We start from the raw sequence: 24,483 nt of genomic DNA, 5'->3' as shown, positions 1-24,483 counted from the left end.
CATGGGGGCTCATATCAGCAAGGTGAAGCATCTGAAGCTCGATCGATGGGAGGACTCTCAAGTGGAAAGAATGAAGGAAGTAGGGAATGCAGCCGCCAAGAACAAATACGAGGAGAGAGTGCCCCCGTGCTATCGAAGACCTAACTGGAACGATCCACAGTACGTAACATTTGCTTGTTGGTGAGATTTTGTCGCCTAATGGATACCAGCCACAGATGATGGCATGTTCTGATTAGTAATTTTTCATATTTACTGTACTTATTATAAGGTTCAATATACTCTGTTAGGACAGGATAAAAACAGATTAAATAGTTGGCCGCGTTTCGTAGAATTGATTTGTTCCTTCCCGGAATACCATTTGAAAGTAACATCTAAATTGAAACAATTTATTTTATTCTATTTATAAATTATGTTCATGCTACCGTACACGCCAGACTTAAAAATTAAATGTACAATCGTCCTTCGAGTAGAGTACACAATGTATTTTAATTACTTTAATCACTGTCATAATTTAAAAATATTCTGCAAATAACTAACTTAAGACGACGACTATGAATGACTGAACAAAGAATTCAAACTATTCACACATTACGACACTAATACTCTAATTAACACTAAATACTGACAATATTGCAGTTAATAATACGTTCCACATTCCTGCTTCTGACGAAACACGTTTTAAAGAAATAAATAGCATATTGAGGCCATAACAAAACTTGACCCACATCATTATCTATGTGTCCCATGGAATAACTAAGTGATAAAAAACGAAAACATTTTACATGACGGGTTTTTTACGCCGCCAATCTTGATATGAGTTCAACATTATTTGCTTTCTAAGCCGACGTATGCAACTGTGTTTCCCAACTACTCTATAAGTTTCAAATAGGTCGTGGTTGTGAAATGGCAGCAAAAGTTAGGCTACAATGCTAGTATTCACTTGAACTTACCACATTTCCGATTTTCACAACGGGAGAACGTTGTGTTCCTTATTGCCCCACCGATAGAAAATTGCTCCAAGCAAAGGACTAAGGGTTCGCTCTCTTCAGTCGGATCGTGATCCTTTCCAAGGTCATTCAGCAGTCTTCTCCTCGAGACGCGATCTACTTACTAGTAAAAGACCAGTGATCATTGCAGCTAGCATTCTTGTCATGTGATTACTTTTTGCGCGGGGAAAATACGCTTTTGATCGCTACAAAACCATTGTGGGCTGAGTGTTTTAGTCTCACCGGTCTCACGCCCCAATATCGACACTCGGATGTATATCATCATTCGAGAGAGCATTGGATGGAGTGCCTATTCCTGTGTATATCCTACACCGGCTTTCCAACCAAAACCCGCGGTGGTCTTCATCGGCGCGTACGGGAAGTCCCAGAGTATCTTGTCGCGTGTTACGTATGATGACCTTTAAGGAAAACAGTGGATAAAGGGATTTTTAATAGGTAGCAATCTTTTTGTCGGTTTTCCGGGAGGGTGCCACTACCTCAGATCATGCTGCAAATTGGCTAGACCATTTGTAATTTATCGTGAAAATGTATTAGCTTTAATAAAGCAGAGATGACGTACTTCATGTTTTGTTGGAGTGTGTGCGGAGTGGGCCTCATACTTTGAGCTTTAATGTGGGCAGCATAAATAGCTTTTTGTCGGTTTCTGTATCAAAAGAGGCTAAGGCTTTATTAAAAAAATATTTTGATTTCATCCAAATTTAGTAGGCACAGGTAAAAGTGGACGTACGGAGCGACATAGTCGCGAAATAACGACCAAGCTCCTTAAATAAAGATTTAAAAAAAAATAATTAAAAAATCAGAATACTTATTATGCAGTTGGGATTAGGTGTAAAACTGTGTACGCGTATTGGATGTCGACGTTACATGGGCATCTCCTTGAAAACCAGCGCTGCAGGCATAGGTGTTACTGCGGCATAGTTGAATGGAAGGCCCATTATAAGTGCAATAATTGCTTATATGTAAATAAATTGGATTTTATTTTGTTGTTCCCTGTATGCATTATTATTCCAATAATAAACTTATCTATCTATCTCTCTAAATAGTCAACTTTTCACACGCTATGTCATAGTTCCATTTTGTATTGTTCCGCGAGGCGCACCACGCTCGCGGGTCACTTCCGGTGTCCGCGCTAGTGTGCCTTTGAGGCTGAAGTTTAAATTTGATTTGTAGATTCTTAGTAGTTATCAGTATACATATATACACGAAAAAATGTCTTAATTATTTATCATTACACTGGAATTACAAAGGATAAAAGAGTTACATACTCAGGATGATAATTTCTTAAATTATATAATGACTTTCCTGAACGCAGTCAGTTTTGGGAACAAGGGCATATCAATCTTACTCATAAGAAAACAAAGTTGCATTTCGTTCATATTTATGTGCTGGTACGTCATGGTACCTTTTGGAAAGATGCTAATGTTTTTATAGATTGTTCAATGTTCAAGTTAATTCAAATACAAAACGCAGATTGAGTTTTATAAACGTAAATAGCAACAACACTTATAATGTATGTTTGCTAATTACATTAGTCACTACATAAATATTTTGTTGAAACTTGTCAAATGGTAAACTAATTAAAGTTTTACCAAGAATTCATTAAATATTATGATGCTTAGTATTTCAATTGCAATGCGTAAACAAATTATAAGAATATTTATGTGAATTGTGAACTGTTACGAATTCTTGAATATGTTTAAAAACTTTATTAAAATTACGGCAATAGTTCCGTGCAATTTCATTTCATCGTAAAAACTTAATCAGAATGGGTTCAGCGGTACATCGTCTACAAGAGTAGACTAAATAAACGAATTGCCAAGCTTCCCGGCCTTGAATTAAATATCGATATGACTCAGTCGACCACTTTAGGCGCACCACAATCGAATCATTGTGAAAGACTGACATGATGACTCGAAAGAATTCATATACTTGCAATTTGTAAATAATTTAGTTGAAAATATTTGCGTATTTGTTTACGTCGGAACCTATTTGACATATCATTTTAGATCTACTGTTGTTCTTAAGTATTAATTAATAAGTATTATTTTTCTCGATTCTATGCTTTAAAGAATTGTCCGATTATCATTTAAAAAGTATAATGGGAAAAAAATGCTTATATTTCGTGCTTTAAAGTTTTCAGATAGTAAAAATATCCCATACGAGACTCATTTGACCATATTCCTTTTATTCCAGAGTGCTGATCGAGCAATGGATTCGTGCGAAATACGAACGAGAGGAGTTCAGTCATCCGGAACGGCAGACTTACTTATCTGGTACCATGGAAGGGTTCCTCATGAAGCGCGGCAAGGAAGACAGCCGCTACCAACTCAGAAAGTTTATCCTAAGCGAGAATGAGGACACGCTCAAGTGAGTTATATGTACAACTAACAAATGTTTGGCCAAATGCTCGAAATTATGCTCAAATGTCGTCATTAATGTGTCTCACACGTATTCACAAATGTTACATTGCATCGTTTTACCGCTTACTCACAATGTTTTTGTTTAGGATTTGTTAACATCATTCATACGCTTAACAATAAATCGTACTAAAATTAATAAGCTTATCACCTGCTCACGTACATTTAACATAAAACGATGTTGACAATAAAGAAGGCGATAATGTTTACTTTACACGTTACATTGTGTTTACATAATTTTCTCTTAGCAACTGCAATAAACACGGTTTATTGGTAGGTACGGACGAACTGAGTGACAGACGTTTTGCTCATTATCAATAAAACATTTTTGATACAAGCTTGATTATTTCTAAAAAAAATTACAATTAAAATATTGTAATATATATCGTCTTACGTCGTAAAAAGGCATAATATAGTATAATACGGTAGTACAACGCGATAAGCATCTGATAAATCCGTCGGCGGCCGCGGTGGCTAAATTCGTGACGTAGGCGAGACGAAAAGTTCCACACCTCTCATTGCCTTCTACGTAAGAGTCTCGTGCAAATATTGACCGACTACGTAATCTTGAACTTGCCTCGGTTACTGCTCTGCGATGTTTTCGCACTGTCGTTGTAATTATTTATGCAAACAGGATGGCGAATTGTGAAATTCTTGCATGTTGTGACGTGGATGAGATTGATGTCAGTTTTGTTTGACAGTTACTAAGTCATGATGGGACGCGTCACGGTCCCCAGGCGTGCCCGACGTCGACAGAATCCTTCACCTTACTTTGTTGGAAGGCTAATATGGAATTTTGTTAGCGCTCTAGTCCGAAATTGTATCGTCAAATATAAGGCATGTGTTTTTGTGAAGGTCGGACGTCGCCTCGTGTTTTCCGATTGTCTCGCTGTTCTCATACAAATCTTCCATACAGCCTTTATTGGCGAATCGGTTGAGTTTTTATTATAATAGCCATAATGCGTGAATTTCTACGTTTAGATTTTATGGTAATTTTTTTACCGTATGAATTGATTATGTACATTAGTTTAACGACATTTCTATGTTATAATTTAGCGCGAATAACAAAAAACGATGTATTTAAATAAATACATATGCAAGCTCGTTATAAAACTATGCAAAGTTGAATCGTTGTGATAATACACAAAAGGCACATGATTTTTCCTTATTTGCATATTAAGTGATCTTATTTAGCAATACAAATTGTGCTTTTAATTAAATGACATACTGAATTGATCCATATTTTATTATACAAAAAAAAAATTTATGGGCTTTTTTGAAAAAAAAATACAGTTTTGTTATTAAAATTAAATGAGATTAATTTGAATGATTAAATTATTTTAGAGACGTAAAATAGGCACATCTCTATGTAATAAAAATATTTCCTAATACAAATTGAATGATTAAAATAAAAAAATAACACGCGAATAATATAACTCGTAATTATTAGTTCTACTGGTCGTAAACCAATAATTTTATTATTATGACATGAAACTATAAACAGGAAACCGAACATAAAGCAATGCTAGCGGTTTAATTATAGATTGGTAATAAATATTTTATTGGTTGTGATGATGATGCATTTTTGTATAAATCTAGTAGAGATGCCAACGGGATTTTCCACTGATTCAACTATTGTTTACACTGAAACAAACAATACGTGCAATATAGACATATAGTCGAAACTTATCGTCATAATTTCGTGATACATTGCATCATTTGCAATATGCTAATAATTTTAGTACACATTTTTAATTATTTGCAATATTTCACAAACACTACATAGTTAATGCAATGTTTATTTCTGTCGCCAAGCAGCGGTGTGTAGTCACTGTTGTGTTCCGGTTTGAAGGACGTTGTAGCCAGTGTAACTACTGGACATAATAAAACTTAACAGCTCATGTCTCAGCGAGCGCAGTGGAATACCAAACAATACTTTGTAATTCAAGGTGTTGAATAGTGTTTCTACTGGTTATGGGCGGTCGTATCGCTTATCATCAGGCGAACGCCAAGCTCGTCTCGTCATTCAAAGCAATAAAAAAAAATAGGTATTGTATAATGCACTGGTCACAGCAGAGCGGCAGTATGTTCATAGGCACCGACATTAAATTTGAATATAATTAAAAGGGCATTTGTCAGGTTGTACGTACGTGTATCGTGAAACTATCATCGGCTAAACATTACCGGACTGGTTCTTTAGGTATCACCCCGCTTCAGACGGCTGCGGCCGTACAACGGGTTGTCTCGGTCGTATAATCGATCGTCTCCGAGTCAAAAACTTTGGTCGCTTGAGGTAAGGACGACATTCGACGATTTCTTGAAAAAACGTTTAACGTCCGTTCACACTGACCGTCGCATACGTCAATCCATCACATATAACATCTCATTTTGTATTCACGTTCGACAATAACTCATAATGAAGGGCCGTGTCGCTTCGCCTTGCATTGTTGTTAATTTTATGTATGTTTTAACTTGTGTTAAACCATGGATTTAAATAACCTATGTAGAAATTGTCACGTGAAAGCCAGAAACTATTTGATTTAGTTAAATTCAGTAATACAAGTATGAGAGAAACAGGTAAGAGTCACATTAAGTAGTAGCACCAGTGATGGACAGTGGTCCACAAATTGACATAATCACCAATGTTGGCCAGTATGTTTGGTCAAACATTCACAATCATTATGAGCTACATAGTCAAGTTTAGGAAGCACTGTAAAATTTATAGCGCAACTTTTGTGGTATTTATTTCGTACCTTCCGCAGACACCACGTAAGAGAAAATAAGGAGCCTAAGGGCATTCTCAAATTGTCTGAGTTGAACGTAGTGTTCGCTCCGGCTAAGATCGGGCATATGAATTCAATGCAACTGACCTTTATGAAGGATGGGACGACGAGGCACATATACGTGTACCATGAGGAGCCAGAGGTTATAAACAATTGGTAAGTGATATTTGTAACATTTGGTAAGTTATTTTGTAATAAGTATAAAGTAGTTTAAGTATAATTAAGACGTTGGTTTTTTAACACAAAACGACGAGATTTCGATTATGTACGTTAACTTTTAAGTAAGAATGGGAAATAGAGAACAAAATGTACCGAATCGATGAAAAAATAGCAAATAGCTTTAATATATTCGTGTTAAACTTAATTCGGCTCTGAGTATGTGATGAGCATCGCGACATTGTAATATCCAATCGGTTATCATGCGTGATGTCGTTTATTTAACATGATATATCAGGTTCTTATTTGTCATAACATGTAATCGCGTTATGTAAGATATTGCTACTAAAAATAACCGGTAAATTCGAGTCGAATTCGCAAGTTATGTTAAAAAGGTTTGCGACGTCTGCAATAGTCCTTAGGTCTAATGACTATGATTTAGATGGTTCTGGGTTTGATTACAAAACAGGCTCATAATTTAAGATGATTTTTTTATTCCCTGAGCCATTCTAAAGTGTTGTTGGATACCACGCAGGCGTTTTTGTCAGTAAAATTCCGACATACCCCTTCTACCCTGCTTGTGCAGTACGGGTATCTGAATTCCGTCTACACTTAGATACGACATATAATTTTTGACTGCCTTAATAACGTAGTTGTATTGCGTATAAGGTACGAATAGGTACTAAACTGAGGTCCTAGGTTTGAATTCTGGGGCTAACCAAAAATAATTGTGACTGGGTTTTTACATCTTAAAAAATTACTCAGTCGCAATTGAGAGTCAGGAACATGGCGGTGTGAGACCATCGAGCCTCGGAAAGGATGTAAAGCCGTTGTTCCTGTGGCTAATTTCTTCCCGGTCAAGTCAAATTGCCGTCTCACCGGACTATGAGAGTGTAGGAATATTCCTAGAATAATATAATCCTGCGTGTCTGGTTGATCTCCGTTGAGATTTGCCGCTGTGGCCGAAATTCAGCTATGAGAGATTCATAGTTTTAACGGTCCAATGTCTGTCCCATAGAAATGTAAAATTGTATGTTATTGGTAATGTTCTATAAGTAGATTTGTGAAATATCATTTATTTAAAAACTATTAGTTTCCTCATAGACTAATGTTTCTCGGCGTTAAGTTGACAGCATGTGCGCGAGGCTTTTTTATCTAATCACTGTTTTGACACTTTTTTTTTCACGTATTATAATGACTCAACTGCGAATAAGTTAATCAATGATTAAAATATTTATTGGTATAGCTTTATAATGAATTTAACGGATTATAATAAGTATTTTGTTGTTTTGCCTGTTGGAACAGAATATGTTATATATCGTTGACTCACTCTTACAAGGCCTTATGTTAATTTATATTTATGTTGGAAAAGATTAGATTTTGAATTATCAAGTTGGTAAAACTTAGAAAATAAAAGTAGAAGAGGTTCGTTTTCAGAAGTGGGACAGTATATAATATAGTGCTGATATTATAAAACTTGGAAAAGACAATAATTCCCGTTTTTTCCTTTTATTCCCTATTTTCTTTCGGTATTGAAAATTTTCACTGAAAAAGACATCGCTTCATGTGATTTATAATTTAGTACGTACTTCAAATATAACATACAATTTCGTTATAAAAATATAGTAAAAATGAAAAAAAAATCATCACAAATCCATAGACAGTTGAAGAAAATATATTTTAATGACATGAATCATAGTAGCGGGATCTCGTCTTAAATTGTTACACAATATTTTGTAACTAAAGGTATTTTACCAAAATTTCCTCACATCATTCACAGAAATAAGATAATAGATTATAATCTAAATAAATAATAAGCGTATGGTAAACTGTTGATTGAACACATATCATTGTAATAAAGTTGTTTTCCCAATAAGTATTTGTCATTTACAGGTATACAGCAATCCGATGCGCCCAACTACACCTACTCCAAGTGGCGTTCCCATCAACCCCTCAATCAGACCTGGTGTTGCGTCTGCCGAAGGACTTCGCCCGCGAGGGTTGGCTGTGGAAGACCGGGCCGCGGGCCTCGGACGCTCACCGACGCCGCTGGTTCACTCTCGACAATAGGAAGTTAATGTACCACGATGAGCCATTGGACGCGTATCCGAAAGGCGAGATATTTGTTGGTAAGTGATTCATTTCCCCTAATGGTAAGTGGAGTGGGGTAGAGACAGAGTGAGACGAGAGATATTTGTTTTTCACCAATCGACATAAGTTTTTTGGATTTTTTGAAATCGGAAAATACATTGGCTGATTTCGGAATGCGACACACTTACGTGGACCGCTATGGCGGGTTTTATACTGTGTTCGCTATTCAGGGGATGATAAAATGTCCTACCCTCAATAGTGTTAGGATGAGGTTTGGATAATATAGAGTTGTTACTAAGTTTAAGGTCTAGGTGTTACTTGGTGGAAAATTTTTACGAAATAATATGTAGTATTATTATGTACTTTATCGGAATATAATATGTGAGTTGGAGATAGTTGTATGTTTGTTGTAAGTATACTTTATAAATACAGTTCGTATTTCGATATAATTTGACACAAAAATAGACCATGTCCCGAATTAATATTCTGATTACTTTTATCTTAGAACATGCACAGTTCAGTTTAATTTCCACATAGACGCACCTAGTTAGAGCAACACCTAATTAGACTATAGTTAATTATAGGCAAACATACAGACTTCTGATAATATGGATAACTTATACAACACAATTAAACAATTAATATCAAATACATTACACATTTCCAGGCAACGAGTCAAACGGCTACTGCATCAAAGTGTCCAACACTGGTAACGGGTGCAAGGAGGCGCGCTTCCCGTTCCAGCTGGTGACGCCGGAGCGCACGTACTGCCTCGCCGCCACCTCGCACGACGACCGCGACGGCTGGCTCGCCGTGCTGCAGCAGACCATCAAGCGCCCCGTCACGCCGCAGGACTCGCTCGGTAACCACTCCGACCGTCCGCCATCCATATCCATATATCCATACTGACCGACCATCTAGATTTGGCGTTCCGAACGTTCACTGTGTTCAACTGAATTGAACTGCAATCCGTTCAAACTGACTTTATTATGGCTAATATTGACAGCGAACATCCGGCGTTGTGCTCATCTCATTATTCAACTATAAACAAAATGCATCAATTTTGGCATTCGGCAATTTACATTTCAATTTGCGTTAAAATTCAAAGTATGTTTTCGTAATTTTTTGTTAACAATTGCCAATGTGGCCCTAGCATGACGGACACCAATTTAGTTTTAATATCAACAATAAAACTTGTTTTATTTTCAGTTGAAGCAATCCTGGTCAGGAAGCGCGCGACGTCGAACCCAATCAGCATATTCTCGGGGAGGTAGTTGCATAAAATCAATACAAGGAAGCTATGCACAGCTCCGACATGTGCTTAATGGAACTGACTGCAACGTTTTAATATAAATTATTTAGTGCCGGACGCCGCGCTGGTAGCGACGCGGTAGCTTTCTATCGCTTTGACAATGTTTTATTTATCGCAGGCGATAAGGGCGGCCGCACACGAGCCGGTCCGTTCCGGATCGGAATGAGGACCAATTAGCAAATCCCTGTACTAAGTATACTTATAATTGGTGTTACTTTACGGGTCCGGCGTATACATTAATTCCGTGGAATTTTTTAACGATACCGTGTGCGGTCGGATATAATTATTTCAACAAAGAAGCATAGGGCTATTCAAGTAAACATATTAATTAGGGCAATTCACTTAGCACATGACTTACTGTCAGCAATGAGTCAGATTGATGTACGCTATAAGTGTAGGTAAATTTTTATTTAGAGAATGCAATTTGGGTTAGGATACTGACTTTTGCTGACAGTGGAGTCGAATTTACTGAGCTAAAAATTCACTGGTTTTAATAGTCGATTGACTAGAATAGAAAAAACAAAGCACCGCGTTGCCGCATCGTCCAATGGGACTAGAATTTAATTTTTAACATTGACTGTAAATAAAATCAACAACTACACGAACCATGTTTTAGTTTTACAATTATGTAAGCCTATTTAATTTTAATTTATTGTATTTAACACAGTGATTGGACTGAATCGATAATTTTATGTGTGTTAAATTATTTTTCGTGTGTATTATTGATGTGTCGTCGTGGTTTTAAAGGTATTACGCACAATATAATGCATTATACCTAATCGTAGGTAATTTATACACGTACGTAGAGTAAGTGTAATGGTAACATATTTATCTCTTACATGAGTACACTAGATAATGCGTTAAAAATCACAATAATGCTCTCTTAATCATGGTAAAAGACATTCTACAGGGACTTTGTATATGGTATGGTATATTAATGTACGTTATTATTGGACACCACAATGAAACAATGCATTACTATAAACATTTGTGTTTTGCTTTATGAATATATAAACATTTTTTTTTTTTTATTGTTATTTAGAACAATATTCACAGATGAGAAAATATTAAAGGTTTTATAATAATTACGGGGTCATTATTTCCGAGTGTACAGTCGCAAACAACATGGCCAAAATAAATGAATTTTAATTTTTGTGCACTAAAAAATCTAGTATTAAAAATAGTTTTATATTTCGTTGATTGTGGTGTTCACTTAATCTATAGGGATCATATATTCATATTGTAATCTTAGTACTCTCTAGAAGAAAAATCGTTCGCTAGTGAAACAGTATCGAGCTGATCGCTTCATGCAATATCTTTAAAATCTAGGGGCTAATTAACTTTATTTCGACCGGATCTAATTGACCGTCAGTGAAAACTGCAAACTTATAAAAGCCAATATTTAATTCGGCACCGAAACTTATTCAAGGTGTACTATAAATGCAGATTAGTGAAATCAATAGTGGCATTTGCTTTAGCCAAGATATCTACACCAAATAGTTGCTATAGGTGCACAGTTGTGGCAGACGTAACGTCGGATACTAAAGTATTTACTCGGTATCTTTTAAATTAGACCCTAAATCATGATACCCGTCGGATCAAGGTCCGGTTATTTAACCGGAGACAATTGACAGATCCGTCGTAATACTATCGTTTGTAATCAGCCTTATATCGTGTGAATAGTAATCGTGTGGATATTCTGAAGCTATCGAAGTATTTATTTGCATCACGTACTAATCTCGATTTGCATGTGAGTTGTATGGCTGACGTCACTGGAACTTTTTTGCGCTGCGTGTGGGCACACACACACACACACATACACAATTCATTGATTTTTTTTTTCTTTTTTTAGCTGCAGTTTTTACTTTTTGCAGTTGTATATTTTCCTCAGTTCCTAATCTTGCAGTAAGTAAGCTGATTTTTCGTACCCAGTTAAGAATAAACTACGTCACTGTTATACGATTATTGACCAATCGGCCAATGACTCATCCTACGTATAAGTTGTTTGAATTGAACGCTTATAAACTACGTACTATATTTTTTATATATTCTCGCAGTGATCGTTATATCTTATTGGATCAAATACTAAATACAGTTTGAAGTATGGATCTAGTAATGCAATAAAGAAGCATGAATTTCAAATTTGATTACCCAGATCGGTCGTGAAGTAAATAAAAACAATATCGTTGACAAAGTTCAATCGGGCTTCAATATTTTTATTAATTAACATTGATTTTTTTATCAAATATAATTTTAATTAACGATTCATTTAAACTGACTTGTTGCTTTTAAATTTGACATTTTAACTGACAGCTCCAATTTAAAAAGGAAATTGGCTGTTTCCTATTTTTCCTACAGGTTTTTTATACTATCCCTACAAAATATTCTTATTGCGTGACGTAAGCCTAAACTGATAATTTAATTAGTTTTGCTTTGTCAGAAAAAAATACTGATCTTAACCATGGCGAATGATTTCTGCATTATTGTTCTATTACGAGTTTTGAACTGAACTCGTCGATCGAGAACTATATTCACATATTGTACTTATATTTTTCGCAATGCTTCAAATAATATAAGTTACAGTCAATAAGACGAAGGCTTCATATACCCCGAATATATCAACGGGAATATATATATATATATATATATAATCAATATAAAAGGAGTGAGTATATCTTATAAATAAATTATATAATTAGTATAGTTATAGCGTGAATTTGAAGCTAGGAGGCTACCAAAAACATGGTGAAATAGATAATGTATTACGTATACCGTACCTAAAGTTTAGCTACAAGTTTGGCGTATTACAATTGGTTAGTTATTGCATGAATTAAATTCATAGTTAGCCGTAAATAGTGTGCGAGTGTTTGATTCTATAGATATAATCATATAGATATAGAGTTGAAAGATTTAGACATGTCATGCGCATGCGCCAAAGGGAATCAACTTTTAGATCGAATTGATAATGATTTGTCATTATTGCAACTTAGACTAAATCTTGTGGATACTTAGTAACAAATTGGACATGTCTAATATACTGTTTAGGTTTTCTCCCCACTCGATTCATTATAACTACGGCTTTATAACAATTTTGATTAATAGTAAATTAGTAAATACCGTAACAGTAATTGATTTTAAGTCAGTTATCCAATAATAGTAAATATTCAGGTATGCTCAAGGGGCTTATTCCGCCTACGGGGGTATATCCGTCAATCGAAGGAGAGTTTTAATGCCAATTTATATAAACGAATCCCTATATCCCTTGGTCACGCCATCACGCGTGAACGGCTGGACCGATTTCACATTTTTTTTTGTTATGTTTATTGTCAGGAGAAGGTTCTTATGAAAGAAAAAATTGAAAAAAATTGCGCGGGAAATTAGAAAATTTAAGAAAAATTAACGACAATATTAATTTTATATAACTGTCAATTGTTTTAAATAACTGTTAACGATTGACAGAATGTGAGCTGCAAATTCATAGTTAAGACGGGACAACGTCTGTCGGGTCAAATAGTAATATAATAATGAATATTTGTAAATAGACGGATGCGGTCCCGTAGGCGGAATAGAGCCCTACGAATAATGAAATCCGGAAGTTTTAAGCTAAGAACATTGTGGGACACATTTATAATGCTGTAAATTTTGTGACAATTACTAATATTATATTTATTTTCATGAGACCGGATATAATTAATATTATTTTAAAACAATTTATTTATGACTCTTAGCTTTTGTAATTTCGACACCAGAAACTGTCTTTAAAATGTCACAAAATTTTTCTTACAATATAATTAGAGTCTAGACACGTGAAACGTACGCTGTGTACATTTCTAACATGGTCTGTACGAATCGTATATTATCGAATTCGCGTAATGCTATTGTCCAGTACGAGCAAATTAGATCACATTTTATAACTCACTGACAACGATGGCTCCTAAGTAAATTATCGTCTGAAAAAATGGCAATATTAAGTTTTTTAACGTTTTGATATGTGGGTACTGTTTACTCCTAAAACATTTTAAAAAAGTATGTAAATGATTTAATTAAGTGTTTTTTCGTTTATTAACTTTTAAATGGGTTTGATAGAAAACAGTACCTAGATAGCGAAACACCAAAATGTGAATGTTGCAATTTTACCAGATACAATAGTTTACTTAGGAGCCATTGAACATAAATGAATTAGATAATTTAATTGCTAATTATAATTTTCTTATCGATTAGCATTAAAGATTGAATAGTGAAATTAAAAGCATTAATAGAAAATAATATGCCACAAAAGCAATTTGCATGTTTCCTAGATAATGTACATTTTTTTTTATTTTAATATAACGTAGCTTTTAAACTAAACAATATGTTACTATCTACCCACTGATGTGTCTCGTAATGGATTGATTGTTTATGAAACATTGTATTTTGAAATTGTTTTATCATTTTCGGCTTTAGTTGTAAGTTTCTATTATTAATTTTAAAAAAATTACCAAAACATGCCTCGCTAAGGTTTTACATTATTGTTATTTTGTTGTAAATAAATTATACATTATTTTGTAGCGTGCTCTTGCATAATACATACTATTAATAATTTTAATACTTATAAAATAAACTTTTCACCTGCTATAAATGTGTTTTTTCTTCATAAAATTGGACTGAATGCCTTTTGTACGACAAGTACTCCATAAGTTTTCCATTAATCCAAAACAACATGTTTTCTTTATTTACAAAATTAGACTTTTACTATCAATACCAAATCATTAAAAACGATATACTTATATTTTATTGGGCTGCACCAAAGCATACCCAAAAACCTATATTTTTTTAGGGCGGAGTTTGCCCAAGAAATATGTCGGTGTTCCGCAAGGCAGATAAAAAAAAGGTGAGGTGATTTTTAATGTTGCTAATTAGAAACAGAAAAATATTTCTTGGTACATTTATAAGAAGTATTCAATAAAACGCAATTGAAAGGAACATAATCGAGAATTAGAAGCCAATAAAAATAAAAATCAAAAAGGAGGTTTATGTACTTATCTATGTTCATAATTTTTCAGTGGTGGTGGGGTTTTAGTTTTGAACTTACTTTTTTTAATCCATGCTTTGCGCTGTTTTTTTTATATTTCTAAATAAGGGATCATTACATGATCCGATGTTTATTTTTACTTGTTGCAAACACAACATAAAAAAAATTCATGTTGATAAAATAAGAAAAGACAATAATTCTCTCTCTCTCTCTCTATGGTTCTCCCATTATTTATCTTTCGGAAGCTTTCATTGAAAAAACCTTAGAATAATGTTACATACTTATATAATTCAATTTGAACATAAAATATGACATAGAATCTTGTAATAGTGAGCCAGCGAAATACATCCAAAAAATAATGAAATATTTTCTAAGAAGAAAGATCAGAAGTCTCCGCAAGTTTTTTGCCAACTATTTTTGTTTGTTGTGTCAGGCTTAGCGAACCGTCCTGACATTCACTTTGTTAAATATCGAGTTACCACTTCACCTCTCGATGATATTTTATTACGCGTGACATGTTGGTTGATCTTTCAAAATCTAAATATTACATATTTATGTTTGAGAATATAATAGGGTATTTGATATTTTTATAACTTTTATAAAATATGTACGTTGTATAAATTTTAAAATAGAAGAAATCATTGAAATGTAATGAAAAATCCACAAGTTAAAAGCCATTGAAATTTCGTTGTAGGGGTGAGTGTCAAAAAACAGAAAAGAGACAAAATACTTGCATTTGACGTCTTGGACATTACGATGCGTACGAAAGAAAGAGATGAAGCAATATAGAGATATGGAGTAGGGACTCCACGCCCACTACTGCACGTAGCAATATTTGAAATTTGAATTACTGCCTCATTTCTTATCAAATTTTAATACTGTTTTCACAGAAGGATTTCTTTTTTGTACGAATTGCTGTTACATACTAAAAATGCACAAAATCAAACATAGTCAAATACCCTATGGGGTAAAATAATCTATTTTTTAAATGTTCAATAAAATATACAATAAAAGTAGATTTATTTTTATTTTATATATCTTTGGTATATATTAAGCGTTATTAATCAAATTTTCCGATTGGTAAGAATTTCTCGATTCATAATAATTTTCTCTGTAACCATAATTACAATATTGCATCGGCTGGCAGGGTTCGTTCGTCATCTCATCATAACATCTCTCGTCATAGTCATTTTCGTATTCGTGGCCATATCCTTCATGGCAGTTTTGCGTGTTTTCTCTGGGCGGTAAGCGACAATTCTGGCCGTCATTGCTAGGAGGGCTTACGTTCCATCTCTGTGAAATAGTACAGCTCAATGTGCCGCCATGTTGGAAGGCGAATGGCCAGGCCTGAAATGAAAACAATTTTACCTTTAATATTCAGTTCATATTATACCGCTATTCTATAGCGGTGATACTTCTGGGAGGGGAACTGACTGCCGAGACTAATGTCCATAGGTTCAAAACCCAAGGGCACACACCTCAGACTTTTCTACGATTATGTGTGTATTATTTGTAAAATATCGCTTGCTTTAACGGTGAAGGAAAACATCATGAGGAAACTTGCATGCCTGACAAATTCTCTATAAGACTTTTGAGGGCATATGAAGACTGTCAATAGGTATGCACTAGGCCAGAGTGGTGGACTTAGGCCTTATCCTTCGCAGACCATACAGACAGACCCGTTCCGAGCAGTGGGATAATACAAGGTTGATATTATTATAGAGTTCATTCATCACATACCACCAATAAGTCCAGTTTTTGTTGCGTATCACCTACTCTGCCGTTCTAAGCGTAAAAGCGGTATGTCGGAGAAACCTTATTTCGAGATAATCGAAGTTTTTTAAATATAGTTTTATATATAAAACTGAGATAGAGAAACTCTTTTAAGGTTTTTTTTAACAAGTTTTAAACAAAATTCAGTTATTTGGGTAAGTTCATTGGATGGGTATTTCTTTAAGCTATCTGACGACATAAAAATCAAGATTTCGTTTTTTTTGAGTTTAGCACGGCACTACTATATCATTTATTCAGAATGGAATTCCCTAGAAGTAGATAAACTATACCAAGTCCTTTCTGCATCATACTTCGATAAATTGTTGCGGTAACCTCAGATTAAAGTAGGATATTGACATTAAGGTGGTAGCTCAAGGTCCATTTTCATACATTTTGTTTCGGCTTTAATCTGGGTAACTAAACAAGTATTAGCAAGTAAAATTTAAATTCACGTCTAGTTAGTGATTAGTTCTCGCAGTTGAAAGAAAAACGTAAAATAATTAATAATCATGGATATTTCTGCCTTTAAAATTTAATATGACGAAATTTTAAAGGCAGAAATATCCATGATTATTAATTATTTTTACGTTTTTCGTTCAACTGCGAGAACTAATCACTAACTAGACGTGAATTTAAATTCTTTACTTGCCAATACTTGTTTAGTTACCCAGATTAAAGCCGAAACAAAATGTATGAAAATGGACCTTGAGCTACCACCTTAATTCATGTTTGTTAAAACGATATATATAGCGTTTTTTTATTAGTATAAAAGAAGTGTGGTGTGTAGACGACGTAAGACATCCTATTTATGTATGTTGTTTTTTTTTTTTCAATGTGTGTTTAGCGGCAGCAAATAACGGTTTCTGACGTTAATGCTTTTTTGGCTTATTCTTGGTAATTAAAAACTAATTTTATGCTATATATTTATAAGACAGGGCGCGCAGAGCCACGCTGTGATTAGTTTTAATCACTGTATATGTATTAAATGAATCAACTCGCTATTACTAAAAGTAAGTACTTATTTACGAATGTAAATTACCTTAATAAACTGACGTTATTTAGAAAGTGTGCTGTTGGGATTTCTACAGTTAGTGTCATTGCGAGTTGTCGAAATATTACTCAAAGATCAAATATCTCGAAGATTTATCATTATTGCGTCAATGGGCGGTAGTTTTCAACAATCATCAACTGACCCACTTGCACGTCCCTGGCCCTATGCTATAAAAATATGCCGAGACCTCCCAATTGCCTTGAGTGTTAATATTATAGACACGTATTTGAGCAATGACTTGACCGCACTTTTTATGTCCAAATAAACATATTTCGCGCCACATGTGTTCGACGATAGATGCGAAATGGAAAGATTTTTCCGAGGCACAAAAAGAGGTTAATATGAATAAAGAATATTGTAATTTCGAGAAGTAATCACTGTCTATGCGCCAGGAATCTAACGAGACAAAGAAACATACAGGGTAACAATAAAACTGGAGCATCTCTTTAACGTCCAGAGATAAATTTTATTTATACTCGCTAACAGCTGCAAACTTTTGGTCAGCGCGGGCGCGGGACGTAAAACTTTCGTGTTTGTTATTATACGTTGTTTCCATGTTCCTTCCAGTTGGACAAGATATTTGGTTTTGTTTATGGTCTGAAGGAAGGGTCGGAAAGTAGTTCTTAATATTTTTTTGTCCAAATAGTCATTGTTTATTTGTTGATGGCCTCTCTTAAGAACACACAAGTTGAATCAACCCATAAAAATATTTAGATTGGTTTTATGTATTTTTAGAAGCATACAGCATTTTAGCAAAATAATCATTTCTCAAGATAGAAAAATGATGCTACCCTACATTCATAAATGCATACTATGATATATAACTTTTAAATCTCATTTTAAATACTTTAAAACAGCAAAAGACAACGTATACGATAAAACATTTACGACAAAATGGTTTTCAAAACGGCACATTCAAATGCAAATCCATAGATCAGTACGAGGACCTTCGTGGAACGTGTTCACTAATCCGCCGATGACAGAAAGTATAGGAGTTCGCCACGCCACTGATTCATTGCACGGGCGGGGCGCTGCCCGTCGTGCGGTTTCAAACGAATTAAGGGGATGACAGAGTCGACACGTGATAAATCGTCAACAAATTATCCTAGCGACAGCGTGGACTTTGTTTCTGTTTGTAGGCAAACAGTAATATAAGATATTTTTTATAGAAGAGGGATATTGAGCACGTCGCTTGATTTTTACAATTCCAGGAGTCAAGAATTTTGAATAATATCTAGTAGTATCTAATTACTCAATTTAATTTCATGCGTTTTTTGGCCATGACCAAAACATTTTGATCATGTTTTATAATCATGATCTTGTTAAATGTAAAGAATATCGAAAACGTAACATTAGACAAATTTCTATATCATTTGCGATTTTTTTCTTCATTCTATCACGGTATGATTTTACATACATAAAACACATAATTACAGTTCTTTTATTGCCGTCTGCCTTACCAAGCTTAGTGGATGCGGCGGCGTGTGCGCAGAGCGTGGCTCGTGCAGCAAAGCCCGCAGGTGCGCTATGTACGAAGCCGCTAGTCGCAGCGTGTCTAACTTCGACAGCTTCGTGTCCGCCGGCACCCACGGCAATGTTGTCTTTAACCTTTGAAACATTGTTAGTTTAAATTAAAATTATAATCTTTATAGTTATACCTATATAGAATATTTTTTGTATGGTATAACTGCCGGCAAAACTCACTAGAGTTGAGAGACTACTAAGTCTACCGTGAGGAATTTGTTATTTTCGTATCACTACATTTCCATAAAAGAAAATCAGCCACCATGCAGTCGTGTGTTCAAGTTGTTTGACGGCTGTTATACCCTAGAAACTACAAAGTTTTTTTTAAATTAAGAACCGATCTAACTTTTGTTAGTTTCTCTATTTAGAAAATTGATGTAAAGAAAGAAATAACAAAACAGTCAGTGTATTGATACAGACACATATATTAGCAATGTTTTTCGAGGCTAAGCAGATTTATTATCAGCCCCAAATTTCGCTTAGTTATATTATGTGTCGAGTAATAAGGGGGCGTGCCTATTGCTATTTTTGTTTTTATATACTAGTTACAGTTCCAAGGTCAGAACTGAATAGAAAAATCCAGTATCATTGGGATTGAACGTGAGACCTCAGCACGAAACTCCCATTGTAAAATATTTACGCCACCAAGGCAATAACCAAGGGAAAAAAATGTTAATAAATAAATCAGAAAACACAAAATAAGCAGTTTCTGCGTGTAGATATAACGCGAAATACTTAAGATAACAAGTCATTAAAGTCGAATGTAAGTAACAATGTATGGTTTATTAAAGATGTTAAAAGGCGTACACAATAATGGACACGATTTTTTACTCTACAATGTAGTTTACATAACTTAAGACAATTTTTATATTTTAAGATGAATTCCCGTCTCAATGATGGTTTCGGTGAGAGATGAACCATGAATACCTATCTTTACGGCATAATCATTACACAAGAGTGGAAACTATAAGGACACCTATTCATAAACAACATTATCTACACAAAAGTAAAACATTGTTGTTTAAAGCCTTATGTTTATGAAGATGTCTATCATTGGTTACGTCTGATCTTATGACTCAAGTTACATTACCTGCAAAATGCTTTGGAGAGAACACGCATCCTCGCCCGCTCTCTTGCGTTAGCAGCATTTCTGTGCTGCGGTTCGTGAGAACTCCGCCCTAAACACAACATTATAGTATATTAGTATTTTTATTTAGAAGTTTTTCATGGGACGTTACACATAATACTGACAATACTAATTCTAATACTGTTGCATTGTTTAGCATAATATCTTTCCGATAATGCCGTCGACTTAAAGCAGGACGTAACGCGACGTTATTCGCGACTTTATCTGCGTGAAAGGCCTTTCCTGCTATAAAGTGTCTAAAACATTATACGAGGCCAATAAAATGAATACAATATAAATATAACATCTAATTCAGGGATTAGATTTGCATACAGACGAATAGGTAAGAATATGAGTAATATGTATAGTGAATACAGCTTTTATCGGGTGCATTCGAGTACGAATTATTTTCCATGTTATTTTGCCAATAGTCTAAATGAGGCATACATCAAGAGTTATAATATCACCTTGTGGTTTCCGATCATCCCGATCTCAGACAACGGACATCTTGCTTGCATTTTTTAAGTCACTGACAGACGTTGTTTAGTTGTAGCAGGGCACTTTAGATTACTTTTTTGCGTTTCAGCGCACGTATTCTCTACGAGTAATTCATCCCTGTTGACCCATTCAAGCTATCTTCATTTAGGATATTTACTCGATTTTGAATTAGCTTTTATCAGATTATGAAAGGAGTGATTTCTTTCTCTATCCACTAAAACAAATGTTTGCGTCGCTTGTTGTATCACAGAAACTTAAAAATATTGAACTTCTAGACTAGTCCATTGATACCTATTCATGGTTGAGCTCCTTAGTTATTACTGGTAGACGGAGGCGGTCATAGGGGGAGGCGAACCGGGCAACCGCCCAGGGCCTCCTGCTTACAAGAGCCTCACATGGTAGCTTGGAGCACTTTTTATGGTCTTTCCGACGAAAGTATCAAAACCGGGGATATTTTCTTTGCTACGCCAGGGCTTCGCGTCGTTTAGCGCCGTCACTGCTGGTGGAACGTACCCATGCAGTATCTAAGCAAACGGTCTAATGTACGCTAATAAATCCTTAGTTTCTACTTTCTACTTCGTAATCTAACCTTCGTGTTTAAAGCGGCATAAATTCTGTTAGTGCCTCCGTAGGGTATCAAATGCATTGATAAAATTAAAAGAGTTATTAAATTATTCAATTTAAAATAGTCTACAATCTGTACTCCATATTATAACTGTTCATCATACTCTCTTTTTATTTAATAAAATTATTCAAGAACAAAATTTGCATAGTTCTTTGACGGTGTCATTAAAGTTGTTCAATTGTGGTTATATTTCTACTCTAGTATAAAGCGTTCTAGTATGAATTTGAAATGGGTAATGCAAACAAAATAACCCTCGGTGATTATTTACTTTTCATTGATAAAAAGCATCTTGTGGATGTCAGATTCTGGCCAAATTTACTCAAAACACAGAAACCGCTGTATAAAAAATATCCAAAATTTTCTTTATTTTTATAGAATTTGTGAGAACTAAGGTGTAAGATAACAAAATTATTACGAAGCTTTTATGGATTTCGCAATTAAATTTAAATAAGAGTATCTGCTTGGGCAAATCTCCATGGTGATGCGCTATCAGTTGGTGCTATTATTTTGTGGCTGAATGATTAATTAAAGAGTGATCAAAGCAGTTAAGTTTTATAGAATCTTAATTGTGGATATCGTAGTGCTATAACCACATGTTTATTTAACAAAGACTGCGTTACAAACACATTTGGTGTGGGATTTACCTACATAATCAAAAAAAATTATATGTTCAGAAATTATTAAAAGCATATATTAACCAACGATAGATAGTGAATATAAATGCGCTTTTAGCGCAATAAAAAATAAAGCAATTTAAAATATTAAAAAAATGCCTACTATCATTTCCTAAATTACCAGAGTACTTACATTAAGTTAACTGCCACAATAAATTCAATAAATTACCTGAACTAGATTGCGTGTCATCGAAGAAAAAATCGTCATCGTCGGCATCATCGGACCTTTTCTCAACCGGCGGCGATCTGTTCATGCGTTTTCGAGGCATTTTATTGCACTTTTATCACTTAACACTGCACTATAACCTTTCATATACCGCAATTATTAAGGGTTGGTCCACCCTCTTGCCGTTCAGCGTGACTGTTCCCATTTGAGATGCGCGCGCGCAAGGCGGGCGAGCCGCAAGTTGGGCGGCGCCTTCGTTCGCCCCTCCCGTGGAATATTCAGGATCAGTCTTGGACTAATGAACGATGTTGTTAGTACATAAATACACGAATGTTTTAATATTTTTGTTGCATCCGATTTATGGTTGTGGTAAATAGTTTTTCATTTATTATAGCGATTTCTTAAATAAGGAAGCCTAAACTATAAGGAATTATGTACTCTCTATATTGTTACCGAAGAAACTACACGCATGGTTACAGTATACAGATATTTAATATAATAAAGAGAATACTAAAATGATAAACTTAGAGAAATTTCCCTATATCATAGCCGCCATCTCTACAATTAAAATTCGTTAATTTTTCAGTCTAAGTTAATGATTATTTTTTTAATTCTGAGTTGTCACAAGCTTTTTTGGTATGCCTACATGATTAATGAAAATTTTTAATTATTAATTTCCCCTTAAGGCTGGCTTTGTCGTAAAATGACTTAGTACCTGCTTAGATACTGAAGAAAAAATATGAGGTATTTACTTTAAACCCAAGTGCGTCTAGAAAGCACCAAATGGTCCTCATTCGGCAAATATAAAATTAGATTATTTACATCGCAATATAGGTTTTCGCTTTTATTTTCAAATTAATTTTCCCGTAACTAATAATTGACACTTATTCTTACATCAGATCTGTAATGCTGTTAACTGATATTATGATTCCAATTTTATTTAATGATGCGGTAAAATAGAATAAGTAGGTAAGAAATATTTTTTAAGAAAAACGTGTCACGCAGAAGTGCAAAGCAATTAGCGCCGTCACATAAAAACGTTGACGTAAAGTCAGAAAGGTTGCGCTTCCGCGATATTCAATACTTTATCGGAATACAACACGTGCTACACATGACGTGTTTTCACGTCACAAATGACGCCTTTATTCCATTTACCGATATTGTTTTACGTTCATTGGCTTATATAAGTATAATTGGTTATCAGGTAATACGTAACCGTTATGCTGACGTAGCTAGATTTAGGTTACGCTATGATACGCATTACTATAGAAGGCTAATGTAAAGGCTCAAATGTGTATTAATAAAAAAAATATGATGTTAATATAGTAACAGACGGTGCTATGCCCAATAGCCTTACATTTTAGTATTACATAGCCCTATATTATAGATTATTCAGGCGCAGCGCGGCGGTGTAAATACTCCAAATGATCAAAGTAGAATGGGTACAGGTGTAGCACATCTTTTAGATGTTAACCGTTTATGAAATTTCGACAAGTAATAATTTAACATCGACTGTAACCAACATAGTATTGTAGGTATGTATGTAGCATGCTTGTAATAGAACACATATAGGTATATGTAATAACATTACACACGTATATTTGTAATAAAATTTAATTTACACTTAATTATTGAAATTAGTAAAATTGGTGCATTTCCTGTCTACGTTTTTGTTCAAGCACGTCACGCGGCCCTAATTGTGGATGAGATCAAGTACCGCCGAGGGTTCCGTCTGAGAGGTGTTAGACGGATTGCTGCAAATAGGATGTGCTTAGGGTTGTGACACACTGGTATAAATCTAACTCTCTTTAATTCAAAACCCTTTTGTCTTTTCACAGCTTTCATATTATTATAGAACGTGAATACCTAATTTGCTTATATATTTTATTTCATCACTTGTCTGTCGACTCGATCTGTACTTAAAATTAATATTTTATATAGGTACTTACCTCAATTTTTTTATGATAGCAGTAATAGTAGCTAGTGCCTAGGTACTTTACTTTTTGAAGTAAGTCACCTTGAATTAAATACAAGATACGAATTGAAGACATATTATAATAAAATACTATCCCACATTTTCATAGATATTGAAGAAAATATATTTTTAATTTAAATTTATACATTTTCTAAACGCGACAGCCCTAGTCGCTCCAGGTGGCGGATATCAAAGCATTGAATTTAACCGTTCCGACGAAAAGTGATTCGTTTTAAGCGCCATCCAGTGTGACTTACGGCGGTGCCTACTGTTTTCTTAACAAATATTGTTTTT

General features: G+C 34.6%; 2 protein-coding genes across 2 annotated transcripts; one reads left to right on the top strand and one right to left on the bottom strand.

The window, feature by feature from the left end:
• Window position 1: 1 nt before the first annotated feature.
• Window positions 2–9,937, top strand: LOC119191987 (arf-GAP with dual PH domain-containing protein 1-like). The gene is made up of 6 exons (XM_037445841.1): window positions 2–159; window positions 3,201–3,374; window positions 6,187–6,363; window positions 8,257–8,492; window positions 9,122–9,316; window positions 9,664–9,937. Exons 1-6 carry the CDS (start codon window positions 2–4, stop codon window positions 9,726–9,728), a joined length of 1,005 nt encoding a protein of 334 aa, XP_037301738.1. The 3' UTR covers window positions 9,729–9,937.
• A 5,848-nt stretch (window positions 9,938–15,785) lies between these two features.
• LOC119191986 lies at window positions 15,786–22,509 on the bottom strand. The gene is made up of 4 exons (XM_037445840.1): window positions 22,218–22,509; window positions 20,216–20,303; window positions 19,062–19,209; window positions 15,786–16,124 (listed from the first exon to the last, which is right to left on the bottom strand). Exons 1-4 carry the CDS (start codon window positions 22,315–22,317, stop codon window positions 15,828–15,830), a joined length of 633 nt encoding a protein of 210 aa, XP_037301737.1. The 5' UTR covers window positions 22,318–22,509; the 3' UTR covers window positions 15,786–15,827.
• Window positions 22,510–24,483: the final 1,974 nt, after the last annotated feature.

This window comes from Manduca sexta, unplaced genomic scaffold (genome assembly GCF_014839805.1).
Source record: "Manduca sexta isolate Smith_Timp_Sample1 unplaced genomic scaffold, JHU_Msex_v1.0 HiC_scaffold_2197, whole genome shotgun sequence".
NCBI lineage: Eukaryota > Metazoa > Arthropoda > Insecta > Lepidoptera > Sphingidae > Manduca > Manduca sexta.
Note: the sequence above shows the minus strand (reverse complement) of the source record. Positions and strands in the feature narration are given on the sequence as shown.